The sequence below is a fragment of the Tiliqua scincoides genome, chromosome 5 (genome assembly GCF_035046505.1).
Source record: "Tiliqua scincoides isolate rTilSci1 chromosome 5, rTilSci1.hap2, whole genome shotgun sequence".
Lineage (NCBI taxonomy): Eukaryota > Metazoa > Chordata > Lepidosauria > Squamata > Scincidae > Tiliqua > Tiliqua scincoides.
The window spans coordinates 132,303,679-132,329,488 of NC_089825.1; the positions used below are offsets into that span (position 1 = coordinate 132,303,679).

At 43.2% G+C, this 25,810-nt stretch overlaps 4 protein-coding genes across 4 annotated transcripts; all 4 read right to left on the reverse strand.

Annotated features, from left to right (window-relative positions):
• Positions 1–7,401: 7,401 nt before the first annotated feature.
• Positions 7,402–8,133, reverse strand: LOC136653574 (olfactory receptor 6X1-like). Its single transcript, XM_066630466.1, has one exon. It carries the CDS (start codon positions 8,131–8,133, stop codon positions 7,402–7,404), a length of 732 nt encoding a protein of 243 aa, XP_066486563.1.
• Positions 8,134–11,674: 3,541 nt separating this feature from the next.
• On the reverse strand, positions 11,675–12,661 carry LOC136653575 (olfactory receptor 6X1-like). The gene has a single exon (XM_066630467.1). The coding sequence runs from the start codon at positions 12,659–12,661 to the stop codon at positions 11,675–11,677; it is 987 nt and encodes a 328-aa protein (XP_066486564.1).
• Positions 12,662–16,778: 4,117 nt separating this feature from the next.
• LOC136653576 (olfactory receptor 6X1-like) lies at positions 16,779–17,759 on the reverse strand. The gene has a single exon (XM_066630468.1). The coding sequence runs from the start codon at positions 17,757–17,759 to the stop codon at positions 16,779–16,781; it is 981 nt and encodes a 326-aa protein (XP_066486565.1).
• A 6,216-nt stretch (positions 17,760–23,975) lies between these two features.
• LOC136653577 (olfactory receptor 6X1-like) lies at positions 23,976–24,947 on the reverse strand. The gene has a single exon (XM_066630469.1). The coding sequence runs from the start codon at positions 24,945–24,947 to the stop codon at positions 23,976–23,978; it is 972 nt and encodes a 323-aa protein (XP_066486566.1).
• Between the last annotated feature and the right edge of the window lie 863 nt (positions 24,948–25,810).

Here is a 25,810-nt window from a genome sequence, read left to right on the forward strand (position 1 = left end):
GAATCCCAAAACAAGCCCGGTTCCCTGCCTGGAATGAGGACCGGCAAAGGCTTGAACATAAGTATCAACCTCTCCTGGATAAGCAAGTCCGAGTGTATATCATCTACGGTGACACCACGATCCTTGTGTGACTGGTCTCACTAATGGTGCAAATGGATCCTGAGTACGAGGAAAATGTATCTGTTGGAAAGATGTACATTTTGACAGCCCAGATTGATTTGGCCACCATTGTCATGGCAAGGTTCTGGAATTTTGGAAGATTTGAAGGAATCATTACCTTAAGAAACCAAGGAACCTGCAGGTTTTCAGGCATACCTTCAGAATGCCAGGCAATACTGGACCCATAGAAATGGTTTCTTGAAAGAATTCTGGGAGCAAGCGTTCATCTGCTCATTTCAAAGTACCAGTGTGCCTGCAAAAGATGGCGAAACATGTACTCTGGAGGAGAAGCTGGAGAACCTTCCTATGACTGTGTTTGAAATGCACATGACTGGCCACAGCTATGGAATCTACAATGCTGTCTATGCTGTGGCATACGCCTTGGATGCCATATACTCAACCAGATCCAAGCCCAGGGCAATGCTGTGGAGTAGACGCCATGACCTTCTAGATCTCCAGCCTTGGCAGGTATTGTCTTCACAATGAAATATCTGGAGATAAATACACACATTTTTTTCAACAACATGCATCTTCTTATCTAGGATCAACATGTGAATTGTGTACCAGCTTAGGGCCCAATCGTATCCAAATTTCAGCACCAATGCAGCTGTACCAATGGGATGCACACTGCATCCTGCAGTGGGAGGGCAATTATGGAGGCCCCTCTGGTTAAGGGGACATTTGTTCCTATTTTGTGGGGGGGCGCACTAAGGCTTCATTGGCTCTGGAAAGTTGGATAGGATTGAGCCCTCTCTCTCTCTCTCTCTCTCTCTCTCTCTCTCTCTCTCTCTGTGGACAGTATGTGACACATATGTCCAGGAAAGGTCTCCCCCCCCAAACACACACAATAAATCAGGTCTTGACCCACCAGTGGATCCTGACCCACAGTTTGGGAACCACTGTCCTATCTAGATGAAACTCTTTCCCCTTAAACGTGGGCACCTACATGAAGGAGGCAGATGCAACTTTGGCTTCCTTTGTGAGAGTTAGCACCATGACTTCAACCCCAGGTTGCCTCAAGCCAACCCCAGGTTTTCACCAACCCCTGGAATGATGGTCAAGGTGACAGAATTGCTCTGCCCATTCCAAGTCCGAGAGTCTTTGAGATGAAGTTTGCAGGTCAAGCTGGAGAAGTCGCCAGCCTGCGTCACTGAGCCAGACAGCCTCTTGAGATTGATTCTTGTTCCCTTACACAGGGTTCCCCTTCCCCTCTTTCTTGCTGATCTTAGGCACACCAGATCCCTAATCTCACTCCCCATCTTGCACTCTACCTGCTGGTAGTGGCCACCCTGGCTAAAACACCACACCTCAAAGACAGTTTGGGTTTGGAAAAAAAAAAAACTACCTACCAACTGCCCATCAGGCTGAGAGCAAAAACTTCTACCTGGTTCCTAAACGTGGCCATCTTTTCTCAGACTATCCCACAGGGCTGGGCTGTGTAGACTCCCAGGAGGGGAATGCATGGTTTGGGGCCTGGGCATAGTGCCTTCGCACAGTGCCGTAGCTAGACGGGTGCAAAGCACTAAGTTTTGCAGGGAGCCCCACAGCAGCGTGCAAGTGGCCTCCCTTTACCTCTAGGAGCCATTCCAGGAATGTAACTCACATAGAGACACATCCATGAAGCCCTGAGCACTTCACGGGATGTCCGGTACGTTGTTCTCTCTCATCACACCTTCATTTTTTTCCCTTCTGTTTTCAACAGCTCCACCCATTTCTTCAAGGCGTTTCTTTTAACAACTCTGCTGGAGAAAGCATCTCTTTCAATGAGAAGAGGGAAATAGACACTGGGTTTGACATTCTGAACCTCCTCCTGTTTCCAAACAACTCCTTCCTTAATGTGAAAGTTGGAAGTGTGGATCCCGATGCTCTGAAGGGAGAAGGGTTCATCCTTCACGAGGACAGTGCTTAGTGCTTTTCACCCCCTCCAGCTACACCACTGAGTGCCAGCCTTTTTCTTGTGGCTGCATCAGTGGGAGGGGGAAGGATAGAACTGAACTCTCAGACTATTCTGCAGCAGAGCTAACATGCGTTACCTGTTCCAAATGCAGAATTGGCAGGAGAAAGATCAGTATGAGAAGAGATTCCTGCTTCCAAGGCCGTTGCAGGAGGTGGTCGTAAAACATTTATGAACTGGCTTGTGATATTCAACCTTGTTTTCCAGACACAACCAACTGTTTTGAATGCCCAGAAGATCAATATCCAAGCAAGGGCCGAGATGGATGCATCCCTAAAGTGTTAAGTTTTCTGTCTTACGAAGACGTTTTAGGGATCAGTGTAGCCTTGGTTGCCGTTTCTCTTTTCCTGATCTCAGTCTTGGTGCTCGCAATTCTTATCAAGAACAAAGATACCCCCATAGTCAAAGCTAACAACTGGGATATCACCTACACTCTCCTCATCTCTCTCATGCTCTGATTCCTTTGCTCTTTTCTCTATGTTGGACAACCTGGGGTGTTGATCTGCCTTCTCCGACAATGTGCTTTTGACATCATCTTCTCCGTGGCTGTTTCTTGTGTCTTGGCCAAAACCGTCACTGTGGTTGTAGCTTTCATGGCGACAAAGCCAGGGTCTCGCATGAGGAAGTGGGTGGGGAAAAGACTGGCAAGCTCCATTGTCCTTTCCTGCTCCCTTATCCAAGTAGGAATTTGTGCCATCTGGCTTGGAACCTCTCCCTCATTTCCACATTTTGATATGAAGACACTGACCAAAGAGATCATAGCAGAATGCAGTGACGGTTCCACCACCATGTTTTATCTGGCCCTGGGCTACGTGAGACTCCTCTCCATTATGAGCTTCACAGTGGCCTTCTTGGCCAGGAAGTTGCCAGACAGTTTCAATGAAGCCAAGTTCATCACTTTCAGCATGCTGATCTTTTGTAGTGTTTCGCTATCATATGTTCCAACCCACCTGAGCACCAAAGGGAAGTTCATGGTGGCTTTGGGGAGCTTCTCCAACTTGGCCTCCAGTGCTGGCTTCTTGGGTTGTATCTTTTTCCCCAAATGCTACATTATCCTGCTGCGGCCTGACATGAACACCAGAAAGCTGTTAATAAAGAGAAAGATTTAAAAATAGCAACACCTGTTTGTTTGCCTTTTTAATTTGCTGGTATATGTATATATAACTTTCCTGCAAAAGCATGCAGGGCAATTTGCATGGTTTGTATGTGTCTCGTGATTGACCACAAGACACAGAAAATACAAAACTCTGTCCACTGTCCACCAATGAATCTAAAAATGAGTACAACTGATACCTACTCAGGATAAATAATTAGCAACTACAAGAAGGAGGGAGGGACTCATGTACACCATCCCGAAGTCCTTGGAGAAAGGGCGGTATAGAAATTTGAAAAAAAATAACGAATAAAAAAAGTAGGGCAGCTCAATTCTATTCCCAGCAGCACTGCTGGGTGCAGCGGCGACAAAATGGTGAGTGCTGCTTCCAGTGGCACCTCTGAGGCCATCAGAGGTCTCCTTGGGGGAAGCCCATTCCCCACTATTTTGCTGGCACAGAATTGGGAACCTCCATGTCGTGCTTTGCAGGCAGACTCAGACAATCCTGCCAGTCCCACCCCCTCCCGCCCTGGTTCCTCCCCCCATTCTGTCCACTGCCCGCATCTCCCCACCCTAAAAATACAGCTGGTTGGCACTGAGGCTCAGTGGCGACTGGCGTGGCTCAGCACTGGCGGCCCCTCCTCTCTGGGTGCCACAGACATGCCTTACAGCACATTTGTAACATCCAGCACTGGTGATGGAGTTCATCGTCGGTGCTAGGACCATTTAAGATTGGGTCCAGAGTCTCCTGTCTTCTATGACAGGGGACTCTGGACCCAATCCTAAGCACCAGGTTTTTCAGGAGCCTCACCGCTGTGCAAGGGACCCCTCCTCTTTGGAGCCATTTGGGTGCAAAGAACGGAGGCAAATGCCATAGAAAGTCACCTCAAGTGGCAAATGCCTCTGTTTTGCTGCCACCACCTGCAATGGCTCTGAAGGGGAGGGGCTGCTTGCACCCCCTCTAGCTATGCCACTGTTCAACACTGCAGTCAATGCCAGGTACTCTTGATTCCTTTAGCTTTAAAGGAAAACCCTTTCCCTATAAAATTCACTCTGTGAAGCAAAATAGAGTAAAAACCAATAACAAGCATGGTTACCATTATGATATATCTGGTGTATGAAATTATACTGCAGCTTGAATTATTAGATGGAAAGGAAAGATTGATGGAAGGGGGGGAAAGATAGAAACAGAGATGACAACCGAAGAGTTAACAGCTTTAGAGCCCAATCCTATGCATGTCTACTCAGAAGTCAGTCCATTATAGTCCATGGGGTTTACTCCCAGGAAAGTGTGGATAGGATTGTAGCCTTAGTATCCATAACTGGGTCCTTATGATGATGATTTAAGTAAATTCAAAAATAATTGGAAAAAGATGAATTAGCATTTGACGTCCACAGAGATCATTAAATAACTCTGAATGAAATATTAACTGTACGTGAACTGTATTGATTAAATATCTCATAGCAAGCAGCCTTTGAGCCCAATCCTGAGTTCGGCTCTCTGGCTTTCCGCTGGAGCACACTGTCGCAAACGTGCCATGAGGCACGTCTCCAAGGCTTACCGCCGGGCCAGCACCCATGCTAGGAGGTGTTCCAGGGTTTTTTGAAATTGATCGCTGCAGCATAATAATTCCAAGGGCACCCATTTTGATGGTCTCCGGTCTACATCTTGAATTACTGGTTTTTACCATAACCTGAACAAGTTTGGGGTCCTGCTGGAAGAGCCAACAGCTTTTAGGTGCAAAGAGAATGCACCATCTGTTTTTAGCACATACACTGAAATGTAAAAGTTTCTTTTAAAAAGGATGGATGGGTAATGTATTCCATTAGAGCAGTGATTTCCAGACACTGTTCCACAGCACACTGGTGTGCCGTGAATGGTCTGCAGGTATGCTGTGGGAGTTTGGGGGGGAGTCAAATATTGGTAGGGTCATTGGGGGATGTGAGCCCCTGGCCAACAGTATTGTGTGCCTTATCAATTTTTTTTTTTTTTTTTAAAGATGCCTTGATCATTTTAGCACCATCGCAGTGTGTTGTGAGATGCAAAAATGTTTGAAAATTGCTGCTGTAGAGAAATGGAGACCTTGGGAGATCTAAGTTCTAAGAAATTCTCATGAGATATATTGCCTCCAATGACCTGGGGATTGTTCGAGCTGTTAAACTTCTAATTACATTACAATGTAAACTTTTGTCAAGTATGTCTCTTGAAAAAGGAATCATTTGTTTGGAACAATTCTCATGGGAATGATTTTGAAGAAGTTAGACTTCTCCCTTACCAATTAATCATGTTAATTAAGAAACATAAAGGTGGTTTTTTTTTCTTGGTTTTTTTTTTACAGATCTAACTTTCCAAGCATTTGAGAAAAAGACAGGATGAGGATACATTTCTGTTGGGACAATTGCAACACTTGTTCCCATGTTGGGCTGTAAGATATATTTGCTTTCCAAAAAAGTTGGAGAGGAACCAAGGAGGAAAAAGGACATACATTATAAGGATTTTTAAACAATTTATATTGCGTATTTCACATATAATATATATCGTCACATATTTCACTCGCTATATGTATACGTTTAGGAAAAGTTTCCAATTATCCACAAATATATCAGTTTATAGATGTCATCTGCCAGCCATTTGCTCAAAAGTTTACAAAGCCAAAAGACCCTCAGTCCATTGACTAATAGAAGAGGGCGTTTACCCTTCCAGTTTTTCAATATCAGTCTTTTAGCTTCCATAAGGTCACAGAGAGTCCTTTCCAACTGTCCCACTGTCGCAGAAGGAGGGAGGGAGACCTCCCCTTCCCCGAGTGATGTGCAGAAATAAAGAAGGCTGCATTGAAAGGTGGATTTGGCAAGGAAAACTGGTTTATTTCCTTTTTATTCCAGATCCAGGTACAATGTAGCCCCTGAACCCTCTCTTATGGGCCCTGGTATGTACTATATGCTGGACAGTCTTTGACCTGCTAATCTTTGGTTCTGATTGTGTGTGTGCTTGCATTGATACCCCATGATTCTTCTATCGTGATACTCGATGGCATCCATAGCATTCCTAGGTGGGCTCCTATTCAGGAACTGACCAAACCTAGGCCTTGGAGAAGCGGCTGCATCATTTAGATCTAGTTATACAAAGCAGATTGCACTAAACCGAGCTTCTCATTTTATAAGCAAACACATTAGACAATGTTGGCCGCAATCCTAACCTACTTTCCAGCACTGACATAAGGGCAATGCCGCTCCGAGGTAAAGGAACAAACATTGCCTTACCTTGAGGAGGCCTCCATGACTGCCCCCCAACTGCAGGATGCAGCACATGCCCCACTGGCACAGCTTTGCCAGTGCTGGAAAGTTGGTTAGGATTGTGCCCAAAGTCTTCTAAAGGGACAAACTCTGCTTGGAGTGCGTATCAGGATGTCAGTTATCAGCAAAATTCAGTGGGGTCTATGACTGGTTTCCTAGCTGGGGGAACTTAAACAATACAATGAATCAGCAACACAAGAAGGCAGTTCAAGTTTGCATGCAGTACTTAAGCAGTGATTGGGTTAAAACAATACAATGAATACAGTAATGTAAGAGACACTTAAACAATTATTGAAGATGCCAGACTTTCTCCCACAATGTGTGACCACAGGGAGGTGGAGGCTGTGTAACCATGAGCTTGTGACTTGACTTGATTGTGGCCTGTGTGCTGGAAGAAGTTTAGTCTGCATGATATTTTAGTAACATAACCAGATATAGAGAAAATCACAACTAAAAGGCAAAAGGGGATTTTCACGTAACACTAGCACCATCTTCCTTGTTGGTCTTGCTTGTGCACTATATTTAGGGAGAAGGAACTGTACAACTATGTTGGAACTGCTCAGATACATTTTTTACTAATGGGACAAGATTCATTTCTTGAACGTTCTCATGGAACTACCCACTGGCCCTCTATACCAGCAGCTCTCAAACTTTTTGGAGCCCTTTACACTCCAAACAAATGTCTTGGGGAGCCCCAGGACTCCAAGAAGCACACATTGAGAAACCTGCTCCATAGAGGAAATCAAAAACATAGATGGAACTAGGAATTTCACACTGCTCAAGAAAGGATATTCAATTATTCTTTCTGGCATTTTCTATATTGTAAGGTTGTAGTTCCACCTATGAATCTGATTGGAAAGTCTCTCTTTGAGGGGAACCCCCTTTTTTACCGACTGCTCTCCTAAAGGCTTTCTTCACTTCCACATTCCTGATGGTATAAATGTAAGGGTTCATCACAGGAGCAATGACCGTGTTCAGGAGGGCCACCACCTTCCTGAATTGAAAGCAGGAGTGTACGTTCGGCCGGATATACATAAAAAATAATGGCTCCGTACGAAATGGAGACCACAGTGAGATGAGAGGTGCAGGTGGAGAATGCTTTCTTCTGCCCAGCAGCAGAAGGAATGTGCAGTATGGTAGGGATGATGTAGATGTAGGACAGCACAATCAGAAAGAGGCTGATGACCACAATGGAGGTGGCAGAGAGCAATGCCACAAACTCAAGCAGGCGGGTGTCAGAGCAGGCTAGACTTAAGACGGGTCCAGTGTGACAGAAATAGTGGTTGATGACATTGGGATCACAGAAGGGCAAAGTCCAGACCAAGGAAGCCTGGAAGAAGATATGTACAAATCCTCCCAACCAGCCCCCCATAGCCAACTGGATGCAGACTGTGTTGGTCATGATCGCTGGATAGCGAACAGGTTTGCAAATCGCAATGTAGCGGTCAAAGGCCATCGCGGTCAGGAGGAGGAGTTCGATCTCCCCAAAAGAGACGACAAAGAAAATCTGAGTCATGCAGCAACAATAGCAAATAGTGGTTCTTGCAGTGAGGAATGTCTGCAGTAATTTGGGGATCACGGTGGTGGTGTACGAGATCTCCAGAATGGCCAGGTTGCGCAAGGGGACGTACATCGGGGTTTGAAGCTTTCGATCCAGGAAGACAATGATGAGGATGAATCCATTTCCCAGGATGTTTACACTGTACATCAACAGAACCACTAAGAAGCAGAGGCCACAAATGTGGTTAAGGTAGAGGAATCCCAAAAGGACAAATTCAGTTACTGTTGAAGTGTTCATCGGTATCAGAAGGTGTCCAAGAAGCATCAGGTGATCTAGAAAGCAAGATATTCAGATAAATAACAAATGTTATCTTTGCAGCATGATTTCAGTACAAAGATGCGGGCATATTTTTGGTTCTACTTTGTGCCTTCTTTCATCTGCTGCCCAACACTAGTTATCTTTTAACAACTGTTACAATTTAAAATAGGCATCTCACTCTAACAGCATTCTTAATATTATCATATAATATACAATAATAATAATATACAGTATTTATATACTGCCTTTCTTGGTCTTTATTCAAGACTTTATTCAAGGCGGTTTACACAGGCAGGCTTATTAAATCCACGCAGGGATTTTTACAAATTGAAAGAAGGTTCTCTCTTTCAAGAACCACCACAATCAAGATGTTACACTCCGATCTGGTTTAACATTCTGGCCTCCATCCTCCCACGCTCCGAGCAGCTGGAACAGCTCAGCTGCAGCTTGCCAGCTGCTTCAAGGTCGCACGGTGCTGGTGGCCTCAAACTGGCGACCTTGTAGATGTTAATCTTCAGGCAAATGGAGGCTCTACCCTCTAGACCAGACCTCCTGCCCTATCATGAATGGACATTGCTTAAACTAGATCAGTGGTTCCCAAACTTTTTAGCACCAGGACCCACTTTTTAAAACAACAATCTATCACAACCCACTAGACAAAAACAAAAGATATAGAAATAATATTTTTATCTATTAATACTAATTGATTATTAATAATAATCAGAGTGCTGTACTCACAAGGCTGCTAGACTCATGTGTGTACAGTATATGTGTGTAGACATTTCCTAGACCCTCCCTAGAAATGGAGTTCAAGGACTGTTTCCCCAAACCTTTCGAGTAGGGGTTCTCAAACTTCTCGGGAATAAAACTTCTTGGGGGAGTCTTTGTGAGGGAGGGGGGAAATTGCTAATGGGGTGGTTTGTTTTTTTTTTACTTACAGGGGGCTGCCGCCAGGTCCAGGAAGTACGCGAAGCCCAGGCTCCCCTAGACTTAGAATACTGAAAAAAAGAGACCGGAAACAACCCAAAAAGAACAGTTGTTTTGTTTGCTTCAAAAACCTTTCGCAACACACCAAAAATCGGCTTGCAACCCACTGGTAGGTCCCAACCCACAGTTTGGGCAACAATTAAACACTGATCATGATAGAGTAATTCAGAAAGAGTATGAAGTTGTCCTTGAAAATCCCAGTTATTTAAGTAAGGCTGCAATCCTTTACACACTTTCCTTGGAGTAAGCCCTCTTGAATACAATAGAAATTACTTTTGAGTAAATATGCATAGGATTTAGCTATGAGAGTATTAAGGACCTGGAAACCAACAGGATCAAGACTGCAGTCCTATGCATGCTTACCTGGTAGTAAGTCCCATTCAACACAATGGGACTTACTTCTGAGTCTGTATGCATAGGATTGTGCTCTAAGAATTATTTGAATTCTGAATTACATGCTGAAGGTATAGTCTGGCTCATAAGGAGATTGTTTATGGATAGATCAAACAGTTCGCTTTGCTGCAAGATTTAGAAAAAAAAATATTTTTGTCTTAACGGCAATTCTTAAAAATCACACATTATCTTCAAAGCATCAATTCAGTGCCTAATCCTTTTCAAAGAATTCAGTACAGCAGCTCTCCTAAGCCAAAGAACAGCCCCACTGGATCAGGCCATAGGCCCATCTAGTCCAGCTTCCTGTATCTCACAGCGGCCCACCAAATGCCCGAGGGAGCACACCTGATAACAAGAGACCTCATCCTGGTGCCATCCCTTGCATTGGCATTCTGACATAGCCCATTTCTAAAATCAGGAGGTTGCACATACACATCATGGCTTGTAACCCGTAATGGATTTTTCCTCCAGAAAATTGTCCAAGCCCCTTTTAAAGGCGTCTAGGCTAGACGCCGTTACCACGTCCTGCGGCATGGAGTTCCACAGACTGACCACACGCTGAGTAAAGAAATATTTTCTTTTGTCTGTCCTAACCTGCCCAACACTCAATTTTAGTGGATGTCCCCTGGTTCTGGTATTATGTGAGAGTGTAAAGAGCATCTCCCTATCCACTCTGTCCATTCCCTGCATAATTTTGTATGTCTCAATCATGTCCGCCCTCAGGCACCTCTTTTCTAGTCTGAAGAGGCCCAAACGCCGTAGCCTTTCCTCATAAGGAAGGTGCCCCAGCCCTGTAATCATCTTAGTCGCTCTCTTTTGCACCTTTTCCATTTTCATTATGCATTTTTTGAGATGCGCGACCAGAACTCGACACAATACTCCAGGTGTGGCCTTACCATTGATTTGTACAATGGCATTATAATATTGGTAACAAATGGTAATATATTAATTGCTACTACTACTACTACTATTAATTGCTACACACATTAAGCTGCCATTGGAGCAGGGCTGTTGTCTTGAGAAGGGGATCTCCAGTTTTTTGTAGGATCAAAAAATGCTGGTTCACTAATAGCTCTATCCCAACTTGCATTGGAACAGGCAGGCAGAGTGGATATTTTAACTCTTACCCAGTGACACCTGCCAGCCATCCCTATGGGGCTTCTCAGATCTGTGCCAGGAAATCCACTGATGCAAATTCGGTCAGCCTGGGTAAAGCCAATGGGGTTAGGGAGGGTTAGAATTTGATCTGTGCTGCCACAGTTAATCCCACTCCCTCCCAGGCCCAATCCACCATCAAATCTGCCCAAAGCACACCCAAAAATGCTACCTCCTACTCTGTTCCACCCTCCCACCAACCTTTCCCACCCCCTGTGCCCGCCTGCCTTGGCTGGCACAAACATACTTCATCTGGGTCCAGATCCACCGGTCGTAAGCGGGCACGAATATGCTTTATGGCATGTTTGCAACACTCCTGGGCCGGTGCAGGGGACTTGTGATGGCCAAAGTCCAGGTAAGGATTGCCCACTTTGACAAATAATTTATTGATCTGATTTGTAAACAACCATTCATTGATTTATTTTACAAAATAAATTACTTTGTGAACCCCTCCTGTTGAAAAGTGGTATATAAATATTTGTTGATGTTGTATGTAGTAGGAGTAGTACCAGCCATAAAATAAACATTCCAAGAGCAGTGTTGGAGAGGATGAGTACATATTATTTCTTGTGTCCTTTCCTGGACCCGGCTATGTCATTAAAATAATAATAATAACAACAACTTCTATTCCTCTCTCCTGTAAAATAAACTGAATAAGTACATTCAAATTATGATTTCCTATGGTCAAAAAGAGGAAGGAGACTACTCTTTCTTGCCATTTCTAAGGCTGTGATCCAATACACATTTACATGGCCGTGCCACTGAATTCAGTGGGGCTTAGAACTGAGCCAAAATGCATTAAGATTGCACTGTAAAACTCCTACTTCTGGTCCTGTCTACTGCCATTGCTTCCACTGAATAACATCTCCTTGAAGCAAGTCCCCTTTTTGTAAACGGCCCTCCTGAAGGCTTGCTTGACTTCCACATTCCTGATGGTGTATATATAAGGGTTCAGCATGGGGGCGATGACTGAATTCAAGACAGCGACCACCTTGTTGAAATGAAATGAGGAGTGCATGTTTGGTCGGACGTACATAAACATAATAGCCCCGTAGGTAATGGAGACTACAGTCAGGTGGGAGGTGCAAGTGGAAAAGGCTTTCTTGCGGTCACTTGCAGAGGCAATTCGCAGAACCGTGGAGATGATGAAGATGTAGGACACCACAATCAGAAGAAAAGTGAAAAGCACAAAGACAATGGCTGACAGCAGCCCTGTCTGTTCAAGGTGGCGAGTGTCTGAGCAGGATAAACTTAAGAGTGGCCCAAAGTCACAGAAATAATGGTCTATGACATTGGAATCACAGTAAGGTAGATTCCATACTATGACACCTTGGAATATTATATCAAGAAATCCTGCCAACCAGGCTCCTATGGCCAACTGGAAGCAGAGAGCTTTGGTCATGATAACTGGATAGCGAAGGGGATGGCATATTGCAATGTAGCGGTCAAAGGACATCACGGTGAGGAGGAGGAGCTCAATCGTTCCAAGACAAAAGATGAAAAAAGATTGAGCCATGCAGCAACAATAGCAAATAGTGGTCCTTCCAATGACAAATGTCTGCAGTAATGTGAGGACCGCAGTGGAGGTATAGCAGATCTCCAGAAAGGCCAGGTTGCACAAGAAGCCATACATGGGTGTTTGGAGCTTGGGATCCACAAAGACGATGAAGAGGATGAACCCATTTCCCAGAATGCTCAGACTGTACATCAAGAGAACCACTGAGAAGCAGAGGCTCCGTACGTGGTGAAGAGAAGGGAAGCCCAGAAGGACAAATTCCGTAACTGTGGAAGTATTCCTCACTTCCATGGCTTCATAGGACCAACACAGGATGTGTTAGAGAAGATACAAGATACTGATTTCCACTGAGAGTTACTGAGGGTTCAGGTGTGGACATTCAAAATCACTTGTGTTTGAGTCTTCTTTTTTAATCTGGTAGGAAAATAGAAAGAGAAGAGCTTCAGCAGACATTCAAATCTTTGTCAATATAAATGACATAAAAGGCACTACTAGTAACAGCATATTATGGACTGATGGAAGGAAGATATTGGGGCTTCTTGTCTCTCATATAGCTAGAGGTGTTCTTACATGTTTTTATTGTTTCACAAATTTCACTTTTTCCCATTGGAGGAAAAGTGCAGAAAGTGGTGTTATGTCATTTTATTCCAAAGGTGTGTTTTTATAAACTATAATAGTTATAAGTGTACTCTTAATGTAAGTAGTATAGTGTCATCAAATACAGCCAAAATCATTACCCATGCACCCCCTCGTCCAGCCCATTATTTATATTTCACAGATCCTGTCTTTTGAGTTATTTTTTGTTTGTTTGTTTTTACAAAAATGAGGAGTGAAGAATGAGGTATTAGGTGTTTTTACTTTGTTATAATTGGAAAAAAAAAATCACACCTCTACCTATAGCATATGAGAAATCATATTCTGTACATTATATACCCAGAACAAAGAAGAAAACTCATTAAAGATTGTACAAGCTTCTGCCTAGAGAAAAGAAAGTTAAAGTTAAAATATAAAAAATAAAGTCTGTTCATGATGAAACTTGTCATGAAAAAATAAAATATCAGTTATCAAAAATAATCAAATATTGAGATATGGAAATCCCGTAAAACTCATGGAACCTCATGACAGATTTGGAATATTCAGTGTCTCAACCATGTCCAGAATGATGCCAATGTATGAAATGGTGCAATGACCTCTTCATATAGCCAGAAAGGTACATGAAGTTTTAACGAGCGGGACTTCTGTAAGCTGCTATGCATAAGAAACAGGAAATCCTAATCATCTGGATGGAACATGCACTGAATGGTACCTGTTGAAACCACTGGGAAGTTTTTAACAAAGTGTTTCTATACAAACCTCGTCGTGGCTAATATATTTTCAGGTCTTTAATCAAGTCACTATTAGCTTTCCTCACTGAATTCTGTGAACGTTAGCGATGGCTACATGTCTTTGAATAAAATACGATGCATATTTCAATGTCATTTTCTCCAAGCTCATAAACACAGAACAAATTTCCTCCCATTGATTTCACTGGCGGTGCTCTCCTAAAGGTACTTACTCAGATGCAAATTCTTTTGCAGTTTGAAGGGATTGAGGTTGACTGCAAAAATGCTTTCATGGACTGGGGCTCATATTTTTTAGACTACGTTCAGATGCTTCACTTCTTGTTTTGGTGCTATAAACGTTGTTGACATTGGGAAGGAGGCTTCATTGACATTTGGGAAGAGGTTCAGAGCTCCAGACGGGTGATATGAACATGACAATCTTTCCATCTACTCCCCATGTTCTTTAGAAGATTCTTCTGCTAGACTGAAACAATTATTTCCTGTCTTCTGGTAATAGCTCCTTTAACTCCCATTTCCCAGAGGAACAGCATCTAACAAAGGACTCCCAGACACTTTGAAAGCATTCACTAAAATTTAGAAAGGGATGTTTACTACATTCAATCCTCCAAGCACCGAAAGATCCAAAAGTCCAGGTTGGTGGGTGGAATGGGATTGGGCCATGCCAGTACAGTTTGGATCCGAACCCCCACTCCTGACCCAATCAGCCTTACGTGCACTGCGCAGATTAACATTTCCATCAGCAGCCACTTTGCCACAGTAGAACATGCGCCTGCTCTCAGAAAAGGCTATGCGCAACAGCTCAGCCCTCAAGAGGACTGGGCTGCTAGTGTGGATGAAACGAAATGTTTCTTCACAAAGACCCACCATTCATCTGTGGAATTTGCAACCGCAAGATGTGGTGACGGCGACCAGCTTGGAGGGGTTCAGAAGGGGATTAAACACATTTATGGCATTCAGGCAGGCCTATCACTGGCTACAAGTCATGCTGGCTATGGCTGCCTCCGTTTTCAGTGGCAGTGTGCCTCCATATTTATTTGATTTATATTCTGCTTTTCTCCCCGAAGGGCACCCAAGGCGGCTATATACCAGTTGCAGGAGCATAACGGTGAAAAAAGGACATACTCTCATTTCCTGCTTATGGGCTTTGCAGAGGCAACTGACAGATAAGCAGATTATGTAGACAGAAGCTGGACTAGTCAGGCTTTGGTCATTTCCAACTGGGTCTTCTTAAACTTTTATGTTAATAAACCAACACTCATGCTTCATTCATTATGGGCGCAATCCAAATGCACCCTTCGGCTGACACAAATCCCTTGCCTCAGCCCAGGAGGGTTGCAAATGTGCCGTAAGGCATGTTTGCACCTCCTTGAGAGGAAGTTGGGCCAGCACTCAAGAAGCGCCAGCCTGCGAAGGCTGACACAAACCCCCGAGCTGGCTTCCTCTCTCAGGCTTGTGTCGGCCCGTCTGCGCCGATGCAAGAATGAAAGGTAGGCAGGGGGAGGCAAGGAGGAGGGGGAGGGAGGCATTCCTGCGCAGGGGACGGGTGGGAGGTGGGCGGCCCCGAGGGAGGGTGGGCGGGGAGCAGGAGGAAGTGCTGGGATTCAGCAGTTATGACGGATCCTAACCCCCGTTCCTGGGGAGAACGGAGCGGCTTAAAGCAAGAGGTGGCGCAAGTCCAAGGAGAGCCATAGGCACCAGCAGCACTTACGCAGAGGAAAGGGGAAATCTTTCCCCTTGCCTCTGGCTGAGCCGCTTGTGGCCACAATTCTGCGCTGGATACAGCGCAAGCCTCTTGGCTTACCTGTTCCAGCGCAGAATAGGATGGCACCCTAAATTGTTATCTCATCTGTATTTGTATATTTATGTTCAGAATCATAGGGATTATACTGTGATATCAATACTTAAAATAAAAATCTAAATTTAAGTATTGGGCTATAATTTTCCAAACCAAGAACTCTCTCTCTCTCTCTCTCTCTCTCTCTCTCTCTCTCTCTCTCTCTCTTCGAGGAGTGGTGAGCGTCGTGCAAGATTCCATGAGTATTCCGGGGGGGACGGTGTGATGGAGGGGGGCACCATGTCGTGGACCTGCCCCAGGGCACAATGAAGGCAGGTCTGTTTCTGCTTGCCATCACCACAGCACCTAGGCCAGATGAGAACCACTTACGCCATGCAAGGAAGACAAGATGGCGGCCGGGGGGGCACATTTTTGTCTTTGGCCCAAAGAAGAAGGAAAACTGGTTCTTTGGTTTTTATCCTTAGTGGCATGTAAACCTCTTTGGGACATCTTTTTTATTCTCAATTTTCAAGGACTCAGGATGGCATTTATTCTCACAACAACCCTTTGAGACTCCTGAAGCTTTGATTAAGCCTGCACAATTACGAAACATGCTTTATAAATATTGTTTTTTGTGTTAAGAATATATCCAGGGTATAACTATCTTAAAAAAGGCAGCAAATGAAGAGTAACATCAAACCAAAAAAGAAAATGAATGATACATTTCAAACAAACAAAAAGCTGCATATGATGGGATGTACCTCCCATCTTAAGCAGCTCTTCCTCCTTCATGGGCTGTAATGATCTAGTACAATCATTGAGAACAATATACATGTACATATACATACCATTTTCATTCATATTGTAAATAAAATAACATTTGATGATTTTACTACAAGTTGAAGTTAGAAAACATAACAGATCTTTTTGAGTTGTTTATAGACTAAAATAGATATCCATAGATAGATAACCATAGATAACTCCCATACCTGCTTATGAATGCAACATGTTTAGAATTTGATTTGAAATGTTATTTTATTTTTCTTTGTTACAAAAAAAGATACTAAAATTACTAAGAAAGTCACTAAAAATACTAATTTTTTGGTATGTACTAAACATGTACACACAACTGGCGATTTCCTATTGGTCAAAAAGAGGACATAAAATACTGTTTCCTGCCATTTCTAAGGCTGTGATCCTATACACACTTAACTAGCAGCAAGTCCCATTGAACTCAATGGGACTTGCTACTGCATCAGTATGCATGAAGGTTCCATTGCAAACCTCTTATTTAATGCTCTCTGCTGGCATTGCTCACACTCAATAACTTCTCTTTGAAGCAACTTCCCTTTCTGTAAACTGCCCTCCTGAATGCTTGCTTCACTTCAACATTCCTGATAGTATATATGAAAGGGTTTAGCATGGGGGTGACGATTGTAGTCAACACAGGGACCGCTTTGCTGAAATGAAATGAAGAGTGTGCATTTGGCCTCATGTACATAAACATAATAGCCCCATACAACATGGAGACCACAGTCAGACGAGAGGTGCAAGTGGAAAAGGCTTTCTTGCGGCCACTTGCAGAGGGAATTTGCAGGACAGTGGAGATGATGAAGATGTAGGACACCACAATCAGAAGAAAAGTGAAAAGCACAAAGAAGATGGCTGACAGCATTGCTAGCAGTTCAAGGTGGTGAGTGTCTGAGCAGGATAAACTTAAGAGTGGCCCAAAGTCACAGAAATAGTGGTCTATGATGTTGGAATCACAGAAAGGTAGAGTCCATACTGTGACACCTTGGAATATAATATCAAGAAATCCTCCCAACCAGGATCCTATGGCCAACTGGAAGCAGAGAGTTTTGGTCATGATAACTGGATAGCGAAGGGGATGGCATATTGCAATGTAGCGGTCAAAGGACATCACGGTGAGGAGGAGGAGCTCAATGGTTCCAAGGGAAAAGATGAAGAAAAATTGAACCATGCAGCAATGGTAGGAAATGGTGGTCCTTGCAGTGACAAATGTCTGCAGCAATGTGGGGACCGCGGCGGAGGTATAGCAGATCTCCAAAAAGGCCAGGTTGCACAAGAAGCCGTACATGGGTGTTTGGAGTTTGGGATCCACAAAGATGATGAGGAGGATGAACCCATTTCTCAGCATGCTCGGACTGTACATCAAGAGAACCACTGAGAAGCAGAGGCTCCGCGCATGGTGAAGAGAAGGGAAGCCCAGAAGGATAAATTCCGTAACTGTGGAAGTATTCCTCACTTCCATGAGTTCATAGGACCGGCTCAGTTATAAGGATGTATTAGAGAAGATAGATGATAGTTCCATCCCAAGTTTTTGGGGTTTCAGGTGTGAACATTCAAGATCACTTGTGTGTGTCTTTTTTTTCCAATCTGGTAGGAAAATAAAGAGCAGGGTGTTAGCAGACATTCATATCTTTGAATATAAATGACTTAGGGCCCAATCCTATCCAACTTTCCAGCACTTGCGCAACTGCCATGCAGCCTCGAGGTAAGGGAACAAATATTTCCATACTTAAGGAGGCCTCTGTCTGCCTCCCTAGCCCTGGATGAGGTACATACCTCATTGGCAGTACTGCACCAGCACTGGAAAATTGGATAGAATTGGGCCCTCAAAACGCATCCTAAACAATACCAGACTATGGCCAAATGGAATGAAGATTTTTGGGTTTTGACATTAAATTATTCTCAAGAAATTCCTTTTATTCACATACAGCATGTTCCCACCACCAACATACCACTCCAGAGATATTTAAGATGAGCCCTGTCTTTATACAATTTTTTTTTGGGGGGAGGGCGGGGGTTGGTGTCTAAAAATGTATTTATTTTGTTTGGCATTTGAGGAGGGAGGAGGAACCTCTTAGGGACCCTTAATTGCTGTTTTTATGCCATGTGTTTATGCTGTTGCTAATTTTATATTTTTATCCACATCCTTTAACTGTGTAACCTTAAATTGCTTTTAATGGTTTTTCTGTATCTGATTTTACATATAGGTTTTTATTGTTGCATTTTTATTTTTTAATTGTACTCAGCCTTGAATATAGGAAAAGAAATGTATGCATATTTTAGATAACTTTAAATAGAATGCCTTGTGCTGCCAGAAAGCAAGGCCCAGTTATGCCATTAGAAATATAACTTGCTTTGTCTATCTCAGCTATCGCATATGAAAAACCTCAAATCATACTCGGCAGAATTACGTACGAAGGGTAGTTCTTAAACTGAGATTGCACAGCTTTCTGCCTTGAAATAAAATTAGCAAACAAATGAACAAAGTCTGATCAAGGCAAAACTTGTCATGAAATATAATAATAAAAGTTATCAAAAATAATCCAGTGTTGAGATATGGAACTCCCAAGAAAATCATGGGACCTTGTGACAGATTCTGAATGCTCTGCTTCTCAACCATGCACAGAATATCAGTGTATAAAATGGTACATATATATATACACACATACACACACACACACACACACACATTGCCATGAAGTTCTAATGAGTGGCACTTCTATAGGCTAAAATGCCTGAAAAGAAACAGGTGAACTTGCTCTTAGATGGAACATACACTGAATGGCACCTGAACGGAAGTTTTTACAATGTGTTTACCCAGCACCCCCTTGTGACAGATTCTGAATGCTCTGCTTCTCAACTATGCACAGAATATCAGTGTATAAAATGGTACATATATATATAAATATATACATACACACACACACACACACACACACACACACATATTGCCATGAAGTTCTAATGAGTGGCACTTCTATAGGCTGAAATGCCTGAAAAGAAACAGGTGAACTTGCTCTTAGATGGAACATACACTGAATGGCACCTGAACGGAAGTTTTTACAATGTGTTTACCCAGCACCCCCCAATAAAAACACAGGCAAGGGCATATGGTACAAAGGGCCACTTTATTAACTATTTAAATATACTTCAGATTGCAACAGGGCCTAACAAATAAGTCATGCGGGTTCTACATGGGGGAAACAAAGCTGCCCGTCTACTTCCCCCTATAGTGATTTGGGCGACCACACCAGACTCTGGGCAGCGTCAGTACAAGCCTTCCACCATCTTTATTGTCACTCCGAAGGGGCAGGGTGTCAGGCTAGCTCAGGCCACCCGAGCGAACCCACAGTGGACCTTTGCCACCAGGCCGAGGTTCATCCAGCCTGCGTCACCCAGCCGGGAATGCCAGCATGACCAAGTGTGGAGTCCACCCGGCCCTTATCACCCTGCGGTGTACCCCGAGATGACCTTACCTACCCAAAACCCACACGACACCTGCCTAAATTGACCAACAAGACCTATGGAAAAAACCCATTTATGACACCCAGAGCCAGTGATACGAGCATACTCCTGGCACTACAGGCCGTAGGATTGGGCTCTTAATCATGACTGGAATTTTCTTCACTTAAATCAAGTCACGATTAACTTACCTCACTGAATTCAGTGAAGGTTAGTGACGACTACATGTCTTAAATAAAACCCAATGTCTATTTCATTGTCATTTTATGAAAGCCTATAAACACAGAACAGATTTCCTCCCACTGAATTCACTGGTGCTGCTCACCTAAACATACTTACTCAGATGCAAATTCCTTAGAAGTTTGAAGGAATTGGGATTGACTGCAACATAAACTTCCGCAGATTAGGGCTTGCGTTCTTTAGGCATCATTCTGAACCACTTCTTCCTTGCAGCGCCATAAATATCACTGACATTGAGAAAGAGGCTTCATGGGAGAGACAAGTTTGTTTTCTCTTATCCGCAGAATCCACTAACAGAGAAAGTTTCACAAGTGGGATATGAACATTACTGGCTTTCCATCTGTACCTTGAGAAATTTCTTCCGTTAGCGTGGAGCAATCATGTTCCCTCTTCTGGAAATATCTCCTGCAGCTCCTGTTTCCCAGAGGAACAGTTTCTAACAAAGGTCACCCAGATACATTGTCAACATTCATTAAAATTGAGAAAGGTATTTTTACTACATTTAAACCTCCAGAAGACTTTGAGCAGTGCCAACAATTAGAAATGTCTTTGCATTTTCGTAGATTGGTCTACTATCAAACTATATATATGTTTTCTCGTATGTGTTTGAGTCATAATGCTGGGTGGCATTTGATGGGGAAGGCCTTAGGAGTAGACCTTCACGAGTGGGAAACCCTGGCCTCTGAGTGGCCAGCTTGGAGGCAGGCTGTGCAGCATGGCCTTTCCTAGTTTGAAGAGACACTTGGCCAACAGACTGAGGCTAAGAGGCAAAGAAGGAAGGCCCATAGCCAGGGAGACAGACCAGGGACAGACTGCACTTGCTCCCAATGTGGAAGGGATTGTCACTCCCGAATTGGCCTTTTCAGTCACACTAGACGCTGTTCCAGAACCACCATTCAGAGCGCGATGCCATAGTCTTTCGAGACTGAAGGTTGCCAACTACTATGCTTAAAGAGTGCATAAAGACCCTCACCTTCGTGGTCACAGGGTTCAGTCTCAAAGATATTTCCACCCATTGGCCCAAGTACTCCAGACTGTCCTCATCCAGCACTGTGTCCCCTTCTCTAGCAGATTTCTCTGGCATTATCACATACTTTCCCTGCATTCCCATGTGGCCTAAGTTGAATAAATTATACTCCACCTGCAGATACCCCTAAGTGTGATCTATTTTTGGAGCACCATTGACATGCATATGTATTCAAACTTAGTCATGACTAATGAATTTTTGGGACTTACCTTTGACCATAACCTTTACTGGAATTAAAACAATAAAACAATAAATAACAGTACAATAATAACAATAACTGTTAAAATAAATAATAATAGAACAATAATTTTTGGGACTTAAATCAAGTCACTATTAACTTTCCTCACTGAATTCAGGGGAGCTTAGTGATGTATCTTGGAATATAAATCCAATGTGTATTTCACATTGGAAATGGAAAAATCCATTATGGGGTACAAGCCATGATGTGTATGCGCAACCTCCTGATTTTAGGAATGGGTTAAGTCAGAATGCCAGATGTAGGGGAGAGCACCAGGATGAGGTCTCTTGTTATCTGGTGTGCTCCCTGGGGCATTTGGTGGGCCGCTGTGAGATACAGGAAGCTGGACTAGATGGGCCTATGGCCTGATCCAGTGGGGCTGTTCTTATGTTCTTATGTTCTTATGTTCACTTTCATTTGAACCAAAGCCCATAAACATAGAACAGATTTTCTCCCACTGATTTCACTGGTGCTGCTCTCCTAAACATACTTACCCAGAAGCAAATTCCTTGGAAGTTAAAGGGTTTGAGATGGACTGCAAAATAAAATGTCACAGTTTAGGGCTCATATCCTTTCGGCTCCATTCTGAAGCTCCTCTCCTTGCTTGCAGTGCTATCCATGTCATCAGCACTGATGTTTGAGAAAAGGTTCCTTGAAGAGACAAGTATGTTCCCTCTTATCCAGAGAAGCAACGAATAGAGAAAGGTCCAGATGGGGGATCTGGACATTACTCCCTTGGCATCTACGCAACATTGCCTTTCGAAGATTTTTCTGCTAGAGTGGAGCAATTATTTTCTCTCTTTTGGCAATATCTCCTGCAACTCCTATTTCCCAGAGGGACAGTTTCTAATGAAGGACTCCCAAATACATCGTAAACATTTGTTAAAACTCACAAAGGTATTTTTAGTACAATCAGTCCTTCAAATGATTGTGAGTCGTCACAGCAATTAGGAATGTCTTTACATTCTGTTGAATGGCCTACCATCAAACTATGCACATGTTATCTCATATTACAAATTAGACTGTGGAGCATAGTGAGGTAGAGCTGTGCAATATAGTGGGCTACCATAGGATTTCCGTAAAGTGGGGGGAGGCTTTAATATGTTTTCAAGTATGCTAAACCTGATTCCTCACTCACTTGCGAACCTGTCCTGATATTGTGTCACTCCACCCTTTTGCTTGCTTTCCCTTGCTTTGTATGTTGACACCAAAAGTGACCTCATACCACCAGGGGAAAGCAGGTTCTTTTTTTTTTTTTTTTTTTTTTTGGGGGGGGGGGGGGAGGTGCAGCTGCAATGCAGCCCCAAGGCAGAGGAACAAATGTTCCCTTACCTTGAGGAGGCCTTGGTGACTGCCTCCCCACCACTGGATGCAGCACATTTCCCATTGGCACTGGAAAATTGGATAAGATTGGGTTCTTATATTCCTTTCTTTGGTAAAATAAAGAAAACAAGTACATTCAATTGATTATTTCCTATAGGTCAAGAAGAGGAATGAAACTACTTTCTAGCCATTTCTACAATCCAATACACATTTACTTGGAAGTCCCATTGACCTACATGGGATTTACTACCTGTTGAAGTGTGTTCAGATTACACTGTAAATCTCCTGCAAATTGTAAATCCACACTGTAAGTCTCCTGTACACACTGTACATCTCCTACTTGTGGTCTGTCTACTAGCATTGCTCCTGCAAATTACTTCTCTTGGAAGCAACTTCCTTTTGTATAAACAGCCCTCCTGAATGCCTGCTTCACTTCCACATTCCTGATGGTGTATATAAAAGGGTTCAGCATGGGGGCGATGACTGTGTTCAAGATGGCGACTGCTTTGCTAAAATGAAATGAGGAGTGCGCATTATTTGGCCACATGTACATAAACATAAGAGCCCCGTATGTAATGGAGACCACAGTAAGGTGAGAGGTGCAAGTGGAGAAAGCTTTCTGACGGCCACTTGTAGAGAGAATGCAAGTCTCTTGTCTCTCTGCCTACCGCACACCCAAAAATGCTACCTCCCACCTCTGTTCCACCCTCCCACCAACCTTTCCCACCCCCTGTGCCCGCCTGCCTTGGCTGGCACAGACATACTTCATCTGGGACCAGATCCACCGGTCGTAAGGGGGCACGAATATGGTTTATGGCATGTTTGCAACACTCCTGGGCCGGTGCAGGGGACTTGTGATGCCCAAAGTCCAGGTAAGGATTGCCCACATTGACAAATAATTTATTGATCTGATTTGTAAACAACCATTCATTGATTTATTTTACAAAATAAATTACTTTGTGAACCCCTCCTGTTGAAAAGTGATATGCAAATATTTGTTGATGTTCTATGTAATAGGAGTAGTAGCAGCCATAAAATAAACATTCCAAGAGCTGTAATGGAGAGGATGAGTACATATTATTGCTTGTGTCCTCGCCTGGACCCTGCTATGTCATTAAATAATAATAATAATAATAATAATAATAATAATAATAATAATAATAATAATAGTAATAACTTCTATTCCTCTCTCCTGTAAAATAAACTAAATTACATTCAAATTATGATTTCCTATGGTCAAAAAGAGGAAGGAGACTATTCTTTCTTGCCATTTCTAAGGCTGCAATCCAATACACATTTACATTGCCATGCCACTGAATTCAATGGGGCTTAGTATTGAGCCAAAATGCATTAAGATTGCACTGTAAAACTCCTACTTCTGGTCCTGTCTACTGCCTATTGCTTCCATTGAATAACATCTCCTTGAAGCAAGTCCCCTTTTTGTAAATGGCCCTCCTGAATGCTTGCTTGACTTCCACATTCCTGATGGTGTATATGAAAGGGTTCAGCATGGGGGCAATGACTAAGTTCAAGACAGCGACCGCCTTGTTGAAATGAAATGAGGAGTGCATGTTTGGTCGGCTGTACATAAACATAATAGCCCCGTAGGTAATGGAGACCACAGTCAGGTGGGAGGTGCAAGTGGAAAAGGCTTTCTTGCGGTCACTTGCAGAGGCAATTCGCAGAACCGTGGAGATGATGAAGATGTAGGACACCACAATTAGAAGAAAAGTGAAAAGCACAAAGAAGATGGCTGACAGCAGCCCTATCAGTTCAAGGTGTTGAGTGTCTGAGCAGGATAAACTTAAGAGTGGCCCAAAGTCACAGAAATAGTGGTCTATGACATTGGAATCACAGAAAGGTAAAGTCCATATCATGACAACTTGAATGAGTATCTCTACAAATCCTCCCAACCAGGATCCAATGGCCAACTGGATGCAGAGAGTTTTGGTCATGATGACTGGATAGCGCAGTGGATGGCATATCGCAATGTAGCGGTCAAAGGACATCACGGTGAGGAGGAGGAGCTCAACGGCACCAAAAGAAAAGATGAAAAGAACCTGAGCCATACAGCATTGGTAGGAAATGGTGGTCCTTGCACTAACAAATGTCTGCAGCAATTTGGGGACCACAGTGGAGGTATAGCAGATCTCCAGAGTGGCCAGATTGCACAAGAAGCCATACATGGGTGTTTGGAGCTTGGGATCCACAAAGACGATGAGGAGGATGAACCCATTTCCCAGAATGCTCAGACTGTACATCAAAAGAACCACTGAGAAGCAGAGGCTCCGTACGTGGTGAAGAGAAGGGAAGCCCAGAAGGACAAATTCCGTAACTGTGGAAGTATTCCTCACTTCCATGGCTTCATAGGACCAAACAGGATGTGTTAGAGAAGATACAAGATACTGATTTCCACTGAGAGTTACTGAGGGTTCAGGTGTGGACATTCAAAATCACTTGTGTTTGAGTCTTCTTTTTTAATCTGGTAGGAAAATAGAAAGAGAAGAGCTTCAGCAGACATTCAAATCTTTGTCAATATAAATGACAGAAAAGGCACTACTAGTAACAGCGTATTATGGAAAGATGGAAGGAAGATATTGGGGCTTCTTGTCTCTCATATAGCTAAAGGTGTTCTTACATGTTTTTATTGTTTCACAAATTTCATTTTTTCCCCATTGGAGGAAAAGTGCAGAAAGTGGTGTTATGTCATTTTATTCCAAAGGTGTGTTTTTATAAAGTATAATAATTAAAAGTGTACTCTTAATGTAGGTAGTATAGTGTCATCAAATACAGCCAAAATCATTACCCATGCACCCCCTCGTCCAGCCCATTATTTATCATTTATATTTATTATTATTAACATTATTATTAACAGTATTTATGTACCGCTTTTCAACTAAAAGTTCACAAAGCGGTTTACAGAGAAAAATCAAATAACTAAATGCCTCCTTGTCCCAAAAGGGCTCACAACCTAAAAAGATGCAACGGAATACCAGCAGACAGCCACTAGAACAGACAGTGCTGGGGTGAGGTGGGCCAGTTACTCTCCCTCTGCTAAAAATAGGAGCACCCGCTTGAAAAAGTGCCTCTTACCCAATTAGCAGGGGTATTTTTCACAGATCCTGTCTTTTAGAGTTTGTTTGTTTGTTTGTTTGTTTGTTTGTTTGTTTGTTTGTTTGTTTGTTTTTACAAAAATGAGGAGTGAAGAATGAGATATTAGGTG

Coding starts and splice junctions, on each gene's coding strand:
- LOC136653576 (XM_066630468.1), bottom strand. CDS start 17,759: ATGGAAGTGAGGAATACTTCCACAGTTACGGAATTTATCCTTCTGGGC.
- LOC136653575 (XM_066630467.1), bottom strand. CDS start 12,661: ATGGAAGTGAGGAATACTTCCACAGTTACGGAATTTGTCCTTCTGGGC.
- LOC136653574 (XM_066630466.1), bottom strand. CDS start 8,133: ATGTACGTCCCCTTGCGCAACCTGGCCATTCTGGAGATCTCGTACACC.
- LOC136653577 (XM_066630469.1), bottom strand. CDS start 24,947: ATGGAAGTGAGGAATACTTCCACAGTTACGGAATTTGTCCTTCTGGGC.